This window comes from Alexandromys fortis, unplaced genomic scaffold, assembly GCF_014885135.2.
Source record: "Alexandromys fortis isolate MF-2015 unplaced genomic scaffold, M_Fortis_MF-2015_v1.1 scaffold_196, whole genome shotgun sequence".
NCBI classification, from domain to species: Eukaryota; Metazoa; Chordata; class Mammalia; order Rodentia; family Cricetidae; genus Alexandromys; species Alexandromys fortis.
The window spans coordinates 2,763,564-2,778,508 of record NW_026068078.1 but is presented as its reverse complement, the minus strand read 5'-3'; the positions used below and the strand labels follow the sequence as shown (position 1 = coordinate 2,778,508).

Sequence of the window (14,945 nt, the reverse complement as noted above, 5' to 3'; positions counted from 1 at the left end):
AAAATGCCATCTCAATCCTAATGACATGCTACTATACCCACAGACCATCCCTCGCTCATTCCACATTACCTCAGTAGAACATGAAATCAGCTGGGGCTCATGTGGCTATCTCAGTGTGCCTAACGAGCAAGCCAGGACAGAGTGGAGAAGACAAAGCCTGTACGTCTGAAGGATAGCTCAGAGTTTAGTAGGCAAGACAGCCGTGGGACAGCTCCACGCAGGGCAGCACACAAGCAAGAGGGTCAGAGGAGGATGCAGAGAGCATGGGGGAGCAAGACAAATCAGGAACTGAAGGGAAAGGGTCAATAGTGTTTAGTGTGTGGGTAAGTGTTCGGGAACACCTGAGTGAGTTCTGAGGTTGATTTGGGAAGACTTAGAGAGTTCTGGATGCTTATACCAGAAAAGATATCTGATTTTTTAAAAACTAGAAAATGAGAGATAAAGGGTTTTTTTTTTTAAAAGAAACTATTAATAATATAAATCTAGTGCTTTGAAACAGCGACTGCAGAAAGAGCTGTACCAGCAGGAGACTCCTTATCAAGATTACTACAACAGTGTAAACAAGAAATAATGAGAAGCCTATCTGCAGATTAGTAACAGTGGGAAGAGGAAATGAAAGGAGTCACAGGGCTTGTCAGTGCTGTAGAATGGCCAGGGGAGCTTTTAACCCTGAGAAAAAGAACAGACACTCCTGTCAAAACAGAAGAGAGCCATTTTCACATTTGAAAAAAGGAGACAGGTTGTTGTGTGAACATAAAGACTTAAAGTAGAGATGTCTACAAGCAATTAGCATGTCCAGCCTAAAGCACCAAGGAAGCTGGGAAGGAGGAAGAGGGAGAGAGGAAGGAGGGAGGGAGGAGGTGGAAGGAAGGGCCACAGTGATGAACATGGAGGTGATAAAGGCTAGAAAAGCTCACAGCTACAGAAAAATTTTATAAAAGGTTAGGTATTTGGAAGGTTTGGTTTGTTTGATTTTTGCAAGGAGACTACTAATAACCTTTAAAGATGTTTAAGTAGAAAGGTAAATGTTAGGAATAGTCCTAAAAATGAGCCTCTCCGCTGACACAAATAATCCCAATCAGACCAAATCAGACCAAATTAAAAGATATCCAGGTTTAATTGGATGCCTGCGCTCTCAGGTGGCCCGAGGAGGGAGGGTACAGAAAGACAACAAGACCACCGAAGAGGAAGAGAGAAGACCACATGTTTATTTTCTGGGGAGCAGTTTAAATAGCCTGTGGGAGTGGTCTTGACCTTTCCTGGGGAGGGGTCAAGGTTTGATGAGCTCAAGGGAGGGAGCTTCCAAAGATGGAGGCCCAGAGGCTGGGATTACAGTAAAGGTGGAACCCAGTGAATTATAAAATGAAGAGTGGGTAGTGAGAAAGTGGAATAGGCCGGGAATGGTATAAAATCAAACAAACCAGCACTCGGAAGGCATAAGCAAGCAGATTTCTTGAGTTTAAACCAGCCTGGTCTACATACTGAGTTCCAGGACAGCTGGGGCTATGTAGAGAGACCCTGTGTCAAACAACAACAACAACAACAAAATAAGCATGTGGAAGACAGAGCATGCACTATACTTTGGAAAGTTGAATAAACTACCTTTATCTAATATTAAATCACTGAAGTCAAGAAGAGCTGGTGAATGCTATGGGAACACAAAGAAGAAACGCACCACCAACGGATGGTGGCACAAAATAGATTATACTTTTAATACACAGAATACAGAATATTTTTAGAATGCAGAGTTTGTACATGATCAAAATGTAAAATATGGCTGGGCAGTGGTGGCGCACACCTTTAATCCCAGCACTTTGGAGGCAGAAGCAGGCGGATCTCTGTGAGTTCGAGGCCAGCTGGTCTACAAGAGCAAGTTCCAGGACAGGCTCCAAAGCCACAGAGAAACCCTGTCTTGAAAAAAAAAAAAAGTAAAATATGTAAAGTAGGGTCAGAGAGATGGTTCAGCAGGCAAAGGCAATTGCCTCCAAGCATGCCCATTTCAGCTCAATTCCCGGAGCTCACTGCAGTTAAGAAAGAGAATGGAGCCCTTCAAATTCTCCTAACCTACACACGAGCGCAAACACACACACACCAACACACACTCAAATGCATTTGTGTACACACACTAAATGTAGTAAACAATTTTAAATATGTAAAACAAAAAGTACTATAAAAAATAAAAACTGCATAACAATGATCTTTACAAATCTCTCGTGATCCAATTAATAACAAGCAGAGCGACCTGAGTCCAAAAAACCAAACTGCTGATCCTCAGCGACAGTCAGGGAAACAAAGATCACACAGAATCATGTGTCCTGTGCACCACCATAGATCAGGTTTAAGCCTGGTGACTCTGAGCCTGAGTCTCCACACCCTGTCACTCAGAGGTCCAGTCAGTTTGTAAACATGAGTCGCTCTGACCATCTCAGCTGCACACCAGCAGTTCCCAGAGCAGCCCAAAGTGTGGTCGTCAGGATGGAGTCAGAAGATACAGTGAGACTACAGAGGCAAAGCCAGCCAGCTGTGGAGCAGGACTTTTAAGTAAGACACAGCAGGAGGAACTTGGGGGACAGTGAACTCTTCCACTCACCTTCTGGAGTGATGGATATATGATTTTTTACATTGGCCTAAGGTCATAAACTTAAGGATAAAATATAATTTTGAAAAGTTGAGTTGGTCGTCAGTTGGAGACGTCCCTTTTCCCAAACTGCCATCATGTGTTAGTTACTCTGCCCCTCAGCACCAGCGCTCAGAGCCCCAGGTCAGGCAGGCTCTAGACACTGGTTCTCAGGGGCTGCAGCCCTGCTGTCTATGGAGAACACTGTGAGACCCAGAGCCACTGGGACTGTGTTCAGGCACACACATCCAGAGGGACAGTGAGAGTTGTCCCCAATAGTGACTACATGGCTCCCTGATCACAGCAGTTGAAAGGGACTCTGGCAGCTTTTTTGAGCACCCTTAACAAAAGTGTTTCCGTGTCCGAACCATCAGTGTTGCCTTGTTAGCATGGGCTGGCTCTATCAGACTTGGATGTCCCATAAGAACCTGTGCAGCAGGGGTCGTGGAAAGAACTTTTATGTAGCCACCAACTCTCCATGAGCAAAAATAAAAAAACAAAACAACAGGGGAAAAAGGAGGTGCATAAATTATACAACATTTACAATTACAATATAATCATACAATTATACAATTGATACAACAGAATACTCAACAGTAAGAATAAACTGCAGATAAAGGCACTGGAGATGGCTTCAAGCATGACTCAGCAACTAAGGCCACTCTTCCAGAGGACCTGGGATCAATTCCTAGAATCTAAATGGCAGCTCACAACTCTCTATAATTCCAATTCTACGAACTTTGATAAGCTCTCTGGCTTCCATGGTGACCGAGTACACATGTGGTACACAGACACAAATGCAGTCAAAACACCCATATACATGAAATAAATAAATAGAGGCACCGTGAACCATCAACACACAGAACTAAGGTGGAAACACATGAAGGGTATACACTAGGAATCCCTTCACACAAGCTTACTAATAAACAAAACTGAACTAGTAGAAAGGAAAGAAAACTGTGTGGTAAAATCACAAAAGTGCAAGGAAATTATCAGGCTGTAAGAGAAGAGTGGGGAAGAGGGAAGCTCCAGAGCAACTGAAACATCTTTACTAAGTGGTTATCTTTAACTCAGCTTTATACAATTAATGCGCTTTTCTCTATTTGATATATTGTAATAAAAGATAAGAAAATAACTAATTAAAAGAACTCTTGGTGCCAGCTTGGAGCGATGGGTTTGTAGATGACCTATGACAGTACAAATGTCACAGGAGGAGTCAGTCAGGGCTGTGATTGGACAACCAGCCAGCAGGAATACTATTTATTCAGTTCTCAGCACAGGACACAGAGCATTCTGGGTAGAGGTGAAAGACCAGTCACAAAGACACTTCCAAAGCAAGCTTCCTGAGGAAAATGGGCACCAGGGGAAAAGTAAGTAAACAACCTGTATCTACATTTATCTTCTGCTTCTGTTGGGTCTCTGCACATTTGCTGAAGATGCTGCCCCCAGGTTACAGTCAAGGCACAGCAAATTAAAGCCAACTAAAGGGAGAGGAACAGTCCAGAAGCTAGAAATTGGTTCTAAGAAAAAGCAACTCTGGATTTGCTGAAGTCTTCTTGGGTACTCACACATTATTTAAATGAGGATGAGGGGTGAAATTAAGTTACCTCTGCTCTAAGCATCAATGCAGAGTATGAATTTATAGCATGGGAATGAATGGGACAAGGTAGATTACTAAATGCTGTGTGTATGACCCCATGTGAGGACACCCGAGGGCTTTACAACATAAGGAGAAAGAAAGTAATAAAAGTATAGGTGGATTTTTTTTGTTACTTATATTTTGAAATTTCTTGTAATGAATGTATATTGCACTTGTAATAGAAGAAATAACTATTTAAATCATAATTAAATATTGCAAAGAACAATTGAGAAGGTTTCAAATGGTTAAAAAAATTATTCCAACAGTACAGGCAATAATAAGGACAAAAGATTATAGACTTTCTTTCAATTTCCTTCCAATTTTACTTATACTTGAAATTTAAAATGTAATTTGAGACTAAAAAAATTAATGTAAGAATTAATTGTAAAACTTCCTGTGTTTTGCTTCTTTTCATGTACTTTAACTCAATTCTTAGAAGAATTTTTTTTTACTGAGCTATACAGTTTTCTCCACTCCCCTCCCTTCCTTTCTCCCCCTCCCCTTCTACCCTCTCCCATGACCTCCACACTCCCAATTTCCTCAGGAGATCTTGTCTTTTTCTCCTTCCCATGCAGATCCATGTATGTCTCTCTTAGGGTCCTCTTTGTTGTCTAGGTTCTCTGGGATTATGAATTGTCAGTTGGTTTTTCTTTGCTTTATGTCTAGAAACCATTTATGAGTGAGTACCTATTATATTTGTCTTTCTGGATCTGGGTTACCTCACTCAATATGATGTTTTCTAGATCCATTCATTTGCCTGCAAATTTCTAGATGTCATTATTTTTACTGCTGTGTAGTACTCCACTGTGTAAACGTACCTCATTTTCTTTATCCATTCTTTGGTTGAGGGGCATCTAGATTGTTTCCAGGTTTTTGCTATGAATAATGCTGCTATGAACATAGTTGAGCATATGTCCTTGTGGTGCAATTGAGCATCCTTTGGGTATATATCCAACAGCAATATTGAGGTAGATTGTTTCCTAATTTTCTGAGAAATTGCTATACTGATATCCACAGGAGCTGTACCAGTTTGCACTCCCTTTACCCCACATCCTCTCCAGCATAAGTTGTCATTAGTGTTTTTGATCTTGCCCATTCTTACAGGTATAAGATGGAATCTCAGAGTTGTTTTGATTTGCATTTCTCTGATGGCTAAGGATGTTGAGCATTTCCTTAAGTGTCTTTCAGACATTTGAGATTTGTCTGTTGAGAGGTCTCTGTTTAGGTCTGTAATCCATTTTTTATGGATTACTTGTTCTTGAGTTTCTTTGTATATTTTGGAGCCTGGTCTACAAGAGCTAGTTCTAGGACAGGCACCAAAACCTACAAAGAAACCCTGTCTCGAAAATCAAAAAGGACTCCTGTGCCAGTGTGTTCAAGTGTACTTCCCACTTTCAGGAAGAGAACAATTGACTGTGTAAGCCACTTCCCAGAATTTTTTTTCCTTACAATCTGGAGCCCTTAATAAATCACAAGTTAGTGCATTTAGGGTGGGATTTTCTTCTCTAACAGTTCTAGAATGACAGGAATACCTGTTGGTTCAATGACCACATTCTAGAAGCAAATCATACCTATTCTAATGACGGGCTCAGGTATTTTAGAGCTGGTTACAAATGCGCACTGAGCATCTACCAAAACTTTAAGCCTTATGATTATATATCTTCTTTGCTATAGAGATAAATATGTAGGCATAGTATTAGGGTAAATCTTCATATATCTGTTTCTTCAAAAGATAAAAATTACAATGGCTATAGCATATAAATTAACTTATGGTAAGAAATCATCTCCTGAAGATAATATAAGTATTATCTTCATTACATGCATCTAGTCACAAACCCCTTCTTCATATAATCATGGCACTGGCCTGTTTGGACAAAATCCCCTTATTCTATCTTTCCCTCCCTCCCCTCACCACAATTCTCCTTCTCACCTATCTTCTCTCTTCCTCCTCTCTCTTGCAGGTTATTACATGCAAGGCAGCCATTGCCTGGGAAACAGGCAGTCCCCTTTGCATTGAAGAAGTTGAAGTATCTCCCCCTAGGGCTCATGAAGTTCGAATTCAGGTAAGCAGGGACTCTAGCAGGACAGTGCAGACATGTCCCTGAACTAAACACTGACTTTCTCCTATGGCCAGCTATATTTTTAGATCCAAATTTAAAATGAAGCATTATCATGTGTCTTAAGAGTTTCTATTGCTGTGAAAAGACACTGTAACCATAGCAACTCTTATAAAGAAAAACATTTAATTGTGATGGCTCGCTTACAGTTCAGAGGTTCCGTCCATTATCATCATGGCAGGAAGCAAGTCAGCATGCAAGCAGACACAGTGCTAGAGAAGAAGCTGCGAGTCCTTACATCTTAACTCACAGGCAACAGGAAGTGGTCTGAGACACTGGGAGTGGCTTGAGCATATATGAGACCTCAAACCCTGCCTCCGCAGTGACACACTTCCTCCAACAAGGTCACACCTGTTCCAACAAAGACACCCTTCCTAATAGTGTCACTCCCTTTGGGGATCATTGTCTTTCAAACTACCACAGCATGCTTTTGTACAGTGGGCTTGAAATTTAATTCAACTATTTTAATATTGACAATAACCCTAAGAATCAGCAAAGTAACTTAACTTTGGATTAGAATTAGGTTTTCTTTTTGTTTTCCAAATGCTAATTATAGGAAAGTGATATTTTAAAAAGGGAGAGAAGGAAGTAGGCCCAAAGCAAAGTAGGCTGAGAACTTGGAGAGCCACCCTGGACCACAGAGGTCATGGGTGCCAAGAGGAGGGATTAGGGCTGGGTCAATAGGGAGGAGTAGAGCAGACCCATTAACAGCAAGTCCGAAGTTATCCATTTTCCCTCTGGACCAATCTATCACAGGCTTGTGTGTGAGGACGCATGAAGAAGCCTCATGCACAAATCTGAAGAATCACCCGGGGACAAGTTGGAGAGAGATTTGGACATAGTATCTCTTCATTACCTCCACTTCATTTCAGGCCGTCTTCACACAGCAGAACAAGTGGTGCAGACCTATGTTTTCCCCACTGCCTGGTGTGTTTTCTCTCATCCCTCTTCCCTGAGATTTTTCCTCTCCTAGAGACAGTATCGCCAATGCTGTTTCTTTTTTCCAGCAACAAGAAAATTAGAAAACTAAACTTGATTCCAAGAAGAAAAGAATATAAGCCTAGTAATTGTTTAAGTCCCCTTTTTTTCAAAATATAATTCTTTTACTGAATACTAGTACTGCTATAATGCTCCAAGACACCATGGGGCCTAGGAACACAGCTACAGAATGACAACTCTAGTCGGTCTTGCTTTGTAGGTAATCGCCATGTGTGTGTGTCCTACTGACATCAATGCTACCAATCCTAAGAAGAAAGCTCTCTTCCCGGTCGTCCTTGGCCATGAGTGTGCAGGAATTGTGGAAAGCGTTGGGCCAGGAGTCACCAACTTCAAGCCAGGTATTTCACCTTCTGATTTCAGTGGACTAGAAGTTCTCGGCCTTCCCTGGGAAGACTCCTCACAACTAACGGCCTGTGTTTTTGTGCCATCTGGACTCCGCTTACAGAGTTCACCTTTCACAAAGGAACACCTACACAAATAATCTGTCATGGCATAACAAGGAAGCAGAATATCTGAAACCAGAACAGCCTAATAAAATCCTGGAAATGCAGCCACTTTATTCACATAAAGTGAAAAACTGTCCTATAAAGCAAAGTTACAGGGATAGTGTAAACTGAAGCTTCTGTGGTTCACAAATACTTCCTGCATATGAAATGGGAATTTACTTTGTGGTTCTGTAAAGAGGGAAAGCTTGTAGGAGGCTTAAGGGGAAAGCATCACACACATGTCGATGTTAGCTTAAGTGTCACTTTGGAGGTTCATAAGATAAAACATAAAAAAAAGCAAGCCAGTGGCTCATCGTATTTTACAACAGTGTACACTTGTCATTTCCCGTGTGAGAGTTGATGAGCCATATCACCCCTCCATCCAAACTTGGAAACATATTAGTATTTTCCATTCCAAGCATGAGCACAGAAACAGATTGCTCCCTCAAACCTGCATCCTTGAAGGTGTGACCGGTGTCCACCTTTAGTCCTGACTGTCATTTACTGGCTGTGTGATTAGACTTGTAGTTTTTCTAAATGATAGCTGTGAGAAGTAAAATAACAACATTAGTGATACTTGGCTGCCACACACTCACTGCTGATCACATGTTAATTTCCATCATGTTGCTCATCACGGAACCAAATAGGAACTGGATGAGGAGCTAGAAGATATGGGATTTAAAAGTAAATCAGAAGGATGCAACATGGGCCGTGATATAAAGTCTATGCTCTACTTCTAGCCTACCATGTCCTCCCTCCTCTGCCCTACAAGGATGCTCTCTACTCCACACAGGGTGTTTGGGAAGGCGCAAACAAAAGCCATACACAGAGAAGTCAGGGAACAGATGCCCAGCCAGAACTCTGCGCCTGTTAGCACCCAGTACAGGTTGTTACTTGGCTGCTGAGCAGATTAAGAAAGAAAAAAAAGTGCAGTACTTGAAAGAATCCACAAAGTTCTATTTTACTTAAATAGTATATTCTTGTTGAATATAAAATGTATACTATGAAAAAAAAAAGTGGTGTTTGCCACTGATTTATCTGAGAGCAAGTTTTCTTAGGGCTGGGGATCAAGCCTGAGACCTTGCATAAATAAGCAAGTTCTCTGCCACCAATCACATCCTAGCTGCACTTCAGAAACTACAGCTGCACCTTAGGTACCTTCTAACTATGGCCTTTCTTTCTAGGTGACAAAGTAATCCCATTCTTTGCACCACAGTGTAAAAAGTGCAAGTTCTGTTTGAGCCCTCTTACAAACCTCTGCGGGAAACTCCGGTAAGCCCCCTTCACTGTTAATAGGAGTGTAAGTAGGCATGAATGTCTCGGACACACTAGCCAAACATACATGGAGGTGGATGAGTAAGAACCTTACACTTACTAATTCTTCTTCTATGTGACTAGAAGACATTGTTCCAGACACACAGGAAGAGAAACACACTAAACTGTTCAGTCACGTGGCTTATAAGAACAATGAAAACCATAGAATGACCTTCAGTGAAAGAATAGATTTATCTACTGCTAGACAGTGGCACAATGAAATACCATATAATGAAAACAGATAGACTTAAAATACACACACTAGCCTAATTTTGCACACATGTTAAGGGAAAGAAGCAAGATGCTAAAGGAAATACTTTCTGTATCACAGAAAGACAGTACCAGAATTTATGGTTACATGTGTATGTAACAAAAGTATAAACACATCACTGGAACAATAAATTCCAAGTTCAGATTGGATCTACTTCTATGGGAGTGAGTGTGAATATGTAGGAGCACATCAGCTTACTCCAGGCCCATACAGCTTCAGGTACTGAACCCGGGTTTTTCCACAGACACTGGGACTCAACAGTTGTGAATCTTACTCACCTCGGACTGATTTTATTGAGACCACAGAAAGATTTATTTGTCCTGAATGCTGATTGAAGCATGTTATTTAGGAAGTTAAAGCCTGGGCTGGAGGGATAGCTCAGCAGTTAAAAGTGGTCCCTAGTATTGCAGAGGACTCAGTTACCAGCATCTGCATAGTGGCTCACAGCCACCTATAACTGCAGTTCCAGGAGATGCAGTGCCCTCTCCTGGCCTCTGAGGCACCTGCACACATGTGCTACACATACACTCATGCACATATACACACATAATAAGCAAATATTTTACAAAAATAAAACCATATGACTCATACCCATGCCTCTGTTTCTCTATATAGAAGAAGATACTAACATCAGTTTTCAAGGTTGAATGAAAACTATACTTTTTTGCAAACTCTTAATAAAATGATGGATTTAGACCATGGCCAAGAATTCTACTGGTATAAGAAGAGAAACAACAATATGCAATGACCTCTCCAGGTGGATCATATTGTAACCTTTGAAGTATTCCCCTAAAAACTGTGAATTCTGACTCAGACATTTCTATAAAAACTTCTAATTTAAAAGGCAATGCTGAGACAGAGAGACATGTTAAGCCAGCTTCCGGTAGAATGACCAGCAACACTCAAAAGGAGGGAAAATCTATGGGACTGATGACTCCAGTTTTCCACAAGGAAATTACAATGGGGGTAATTAAAAAGACATCTTAATAAAATACAGCTCGCCAATGTGCTGGGATGTCTCGATACAGATGAAACCGTGTGATGTGGGAGACGAGGTGCGCACTGTGGAGGGGGTGGCAGGTGAAACGTGACGGACTGGTCAGGACTTGACGGTTAGCTAAGCTGGAGGTCACTGGAATGCATGGAGGGGCATTTTACTAGTCTAGTTTTAGTTTTACTTGAACTTTCTGTCAGAAAAAAAAATATGACTTGGCAATAGAGCTCCTGACACACAGAAAACATTCAACAGAAGTTTGCTGGCATTCACACTGAAATAGTTCAAAAATAGTGTGTATGGATGTGAAAAACACCACATTATTTTCCCAACTTTTCCACTGAATCCCAGAAAACATTCATGACAAACATATGATATCCAATATATCTTCTTCGCCGAGTCCTTTTATTTTTCTAGGAACTTTAAGTGTCCCAATATTGATCAAGAGCTCATGGAAGACAGAACTAGCAGATTCACCTGCAAAGGGAAGCCAATTTACCATTTCATGGGAGTCAGTTCATTCTCTCAGTACACTGTGGTTTCAGAAGCCAATCTTGCTAGAGTCGACGACAAGGCAAACCTGGAGAGAGTTTGTTTGATTGGATGTGGGTTCTCATCTGGCTACGGGGCTGCCATCAACACTGCCAAGGTACAGCATTAAATGCCATGTAGTCTGCAAACAGAGGTTACTGGGAGACAATGTCGTATGTAGGAGATGGAATTGTCTTCACAATCTGGCCACATTGCTTATTGCCACTATAAATTAGCTGTATCATTTACTACCCCTGTGACTTTCTTTTTCCACCTACTGGGGATTGAACCCAAGGCCCTGAACCTGCTAGGAAAATGCCGTACCAATGAGCTACATCTCCATCCAGTTCAGCCTCTGTGATTTTATGCGGGCTACTATATGTCTCTAAATAATCATATCAACAGTTGTGAGCATAGTGTTATATTGCATATTAAGCTTCATACAGATGTGTCCTGATTTAAATACAGCTCACTTAAACATAAATGCTCACCCGTGGACAACAACTGCAGAAACCCCACCTATCTCCATTTAGTCACCCAGCTTTCCCCTGGTTCTGTAGATTATTCTCCCTCAATCAGTAAGAATTTACCCATCCCCCATCCCTTCGTGGTTTCAAGAGAGTCTGTTCTTACAAGATGTGTTCCTGGGATCCTATTAGAATTTGAACACTCTTGCAAGGCTGACTAGGATACAAACAAAGAGACAAGATAGTTTTGTTAAAAAAAAAAAAAAAAAAGCTTTCTTAGGTGGATACCTCAGACATCCCTGAAGCACTGTGGCAGAGAAGCCCCCTCTCTCCCTGCTGACTCCACTAGATACATTAGATACAAGTGAGTCTATACTGTCCATGGAGTCCGATTTTTCATTGGGCCACCAGCTCAATGATACCCTGTTTCAAAACCAAACTAAGAAAGAGAAAGGTGGGTTGTAAATTACTGTGCATGGTATAAGAAAAGCAAAACAGTACCAATTTCTGACTGAAGAATCAAGAATAGTTTCATGGAGAGAATGCTGTTTAAACCAGGCCTAGATGGATAGGATTTATTTTAATTTAAGGAAACGGAATGGAAAGTACACTGGCTGGACTCAGGAGGAAGATACTAAGTCACAAGGAGAGAAAAGTGCCACCATATTCAGCTGTAGTGAGAAATCGTAGAAATGAAACTAAAAAGTAAACAGGAGTCATCAAAAATTTACCAAGTATGATATCTCATGCCTGAACTATAGAGCACTGCAGAGGCCTAAGCAAGATTGTCTCAATGAACGTTCAAGGCCACTGTAGCCTAAGAGTGTCTCCAACAAGCAAATGATCATTATTCAGTTCCATGCAAAGATAGTCAGACTTCATCCCACCTAAAAAAAAAAAGTAACAAGCTGCAATAATCAAGTGTATCCACTAACACTTGTAGAAATACTAACGGTTATTCAAAAACAACTGTGCAGCAAAATCAGGTCCATTAGAACCACAGATGCCAATTCACCTCTGACCCAGCTTCAATGGGAAGACAACACCTTCGGAATGTGTGCACTTTTTAATTGGTTCCTAACATCACTGAAGGGCAATGTGGAACAAGAATTCTTTCCACTTGGGTTTGCTCCTTATGAACTGATACGTTAATGGCCCTTAAATAAGTTTACAACTTTTGGTAGGAATGCATCTGCCTTCACACTGGCAGGTTTTCACCACTGGATACATCGTAGCTTTATAATAGGCATTTTTTAAAGTCATCGCTCCCTCCCCCGTGAGAGACAAAGCTGAGAGAGAGCATCGGCTTTCAGCCACTCTGTATTCTCCCGCCTGCAGGTCACCCCTGGTTCCACCTGTGCCGTCTTTGGCCTGGGCTGCGTAGGCCTTTCTGCTGTAATCGGGTGTAAAGCAGCAGGCGCCTCCAGGATCATAGCTGTTGACATCAACAGTGAGAAGTTTCCCAGAGCCAAGGCCCTGGGAGCCACTGACTGCCTTAACCCCAAAGACCTAGATAAACCCGTCCAGGATGTCATCACTGAACTGACCAACGGAGGTGTGGATTTCTCCCTGGACTGTGTGGGAACAGCTCAGACCTTGGTATGTGGATTTCTCTCCCCGTCCTCAGTCCTTGCATCTCACTTCTAATATGCTGTTTAATTGCCAGCTAATAAGGGAAATGTTTCTAGTGAGCCATGTTTCTAGCAGTAGATGTCCTTAATATTAATATTTTCAAAAGCCAGAAAGAAAAGAGCTGTGAGCCACAAAATCATCGACAGCCACACTGTCCGTCAAAGCTCATTGCTGCGGCCTCTGCGTCAGTCCGTTTTTGTTCTATAATGAACTGCCTGGGCTTTTGATGCTTACCAAGAGAAAAGGTTTCTTTTGCTTACATTTGGAAGCTGAAAAAAATCTAAACAGCACAGGGCCAACTCGGGTAAGACTCTCCTCTCTGCGTCACCCCACATGAGTGGGATTACGGTGGAAGTGCGTCTGTCCACTAGGCCTATTAAAGATCCCACCAGTTATCAACATGGCCACACAGAAGACCAACTCATGAGTCCTTCAAGGACATGGTCAGAACAAGTCTCAGTCACAGCACTTCCCAAATGCCAGTGTGGTCTGTGAGCTCAGGCCTCCAAGACAACAGCCATGCCACTTGCTTACCCATTTGCTCTTTTGAGATTTCTTCTTAGGAAGAAAACAATAGTTTCCAATTTTGTTTTCCACGATGACTCCAATTAGTTCTCACAGGTAACCTGGGGGTTCCTTATTTTTACGTAGCTAGGGAACTTCCCCACCTCCATCAGGTCCAATAAAAAAGGGGATGGACCACCCATCGCAAACATCATCTCTCTAGTTTTCAACTAGGGGTGCCCAGATTTGTTCTTCAGTAAATAATCACATAGTTTGCTTTTTCTTTTTTTGTTTTGTTTTGGTTTTTGTTTTGTTTTTCGAGACAAGGTTTCTCTGTGTTGCCCTGGCTATCCTGGAACTCACTTTGTAGACCAGGCTGGCCTCAAACCCACAGAGATCCGCCTGCCTCCCAAGTGCTGGGATTAAAGGCATGTGTCACCATCGCCCGGCTGTACTTTCTTAAGATACCGATTTTATTTTTGCTTGTTTGTGGACAAATGACCAAAGAATTTATCATCTAACTTATCCACCTTTTTTCTTCTTGTTTCACTAATGTGGGTGAGAAGCAACTGCGATGTTTCCCGTGTGAGTGACACAGTCATGCACCGTTACTAACCCTGCTCTTCCATGTGGCTAAAAGGGGTAAAAGCTGTAAAGATGCACTTTGTGCTGTTTCCTTCCCTGGGTCTTACATGACCAGTGCATTCTCTGGAACAGAACGGAGCCAGGAAGGAAGCAATTCCGTCCTGACAGGCTCTAGCAGGTGGTAAAAGCTGGTACACATGGACAGCTGCTGAGGACAGCACACATTCAAGGCTTATCTGTGCTGTGCTCTGTATTCTGGCTTCCCACCCTGCAGTCTGCTGAGCTCCATGTCCATTCTGAACATCCCACAGCTCAGTTTTTACAGTGAAAGGCAGCTTAGCGGCCACAGTTTTTCATTATGATAGCTAGCATTAGACTTCGTCCTATTTAGGGTTTCTATTGCTGTGATGAAACACCACAACGAAACACTGTGGGGAGGAAAGAGCCCTTTTGGACAACACTTCTGCATCATAGTCCATCATTGAATGAAGCCCGGACACTCATACAGGGCAAGAACCTGGAGGCAGGAGCCGATGCAGTGTTCAGCAATGTGAAGCCAGCAAAGATTTTTGTAAAAGTATCACCTCAAAAGTTCAAAATCAAGTTGGCCACAAAGGACGTGAACAAAGTTTGCGCGTGTCTTCTCTCTGAGTCTCAGAAGATCTAAAATGCTTATCTGTGACGGACGGCGGCGGGCGGAAACCGACGCACGGACGGCGGCGGGCGGAAACCGACGCACGGACGGCGGCGGGCGGAAACCGACGCACGGACGGCGGCGGGCGGAAACCGA

At 42.2% G+C, this 14,945-nt stretch overlaps 1 protein-coding gene and 1 long non-coding RNA gene across 3 annotated transcripts in view; one reads left to right on the top strand and one right to left on the bottom strand.

The window, feature by feature from the left end:
* Positions 1-651: 651 nt before the first annotated feature.
* The window catches only part of LOC126488353 (uncharacterized), a 33,509-nt gene continuing 19,215 nt past the window's right edge, over positions 652-14,945 (bottom strand). The window contains exon 3 of the long non-coding RNA XR_007588659.1: positions 652-669. This is a non-coding gene — a long non-coding RNA (uncharacterized lncRNA). The remainder of the gene's footprint in view (positions 670-14,945) is intronic.
* Positions 3,866-14,945, top strand: part of Adh4 (alcohol dehydrogenase 4 (class II), pi polypeptide) — a 22,575-nt gene continuing 11,495 nt past the window's right edge. For both annotated transcript variants that reach the window (XM_050121764.1, XM_050121765.1), the window contains exons 1-6: positions 3,866-3,987; positions 6,218-6,319; positions 7,572-7,710; positions 9,042-9,129; positions 10,854-11,085; positions 12,773-13,033. In XM_050121764.1, coding sequence (XP_049977721.1) covers positions 3,970-3,987; positions 6,218-6,319; positions 7,572-7,710; positions 9,042-9,129; positions 10,854-11,085; positions 12,773-13,033 — 840 coding nt within the window. In that variant the 5' untranslated portion in view covers positions 3,866-3,969. The remainder of the gene's footprint in view (positions 3,988-6,217; positions 6,320-7,571; positions 7,711-9,041; positions 9,130-10,853; positions 11,086-12,772; positions 13,034-14,945) is intronic.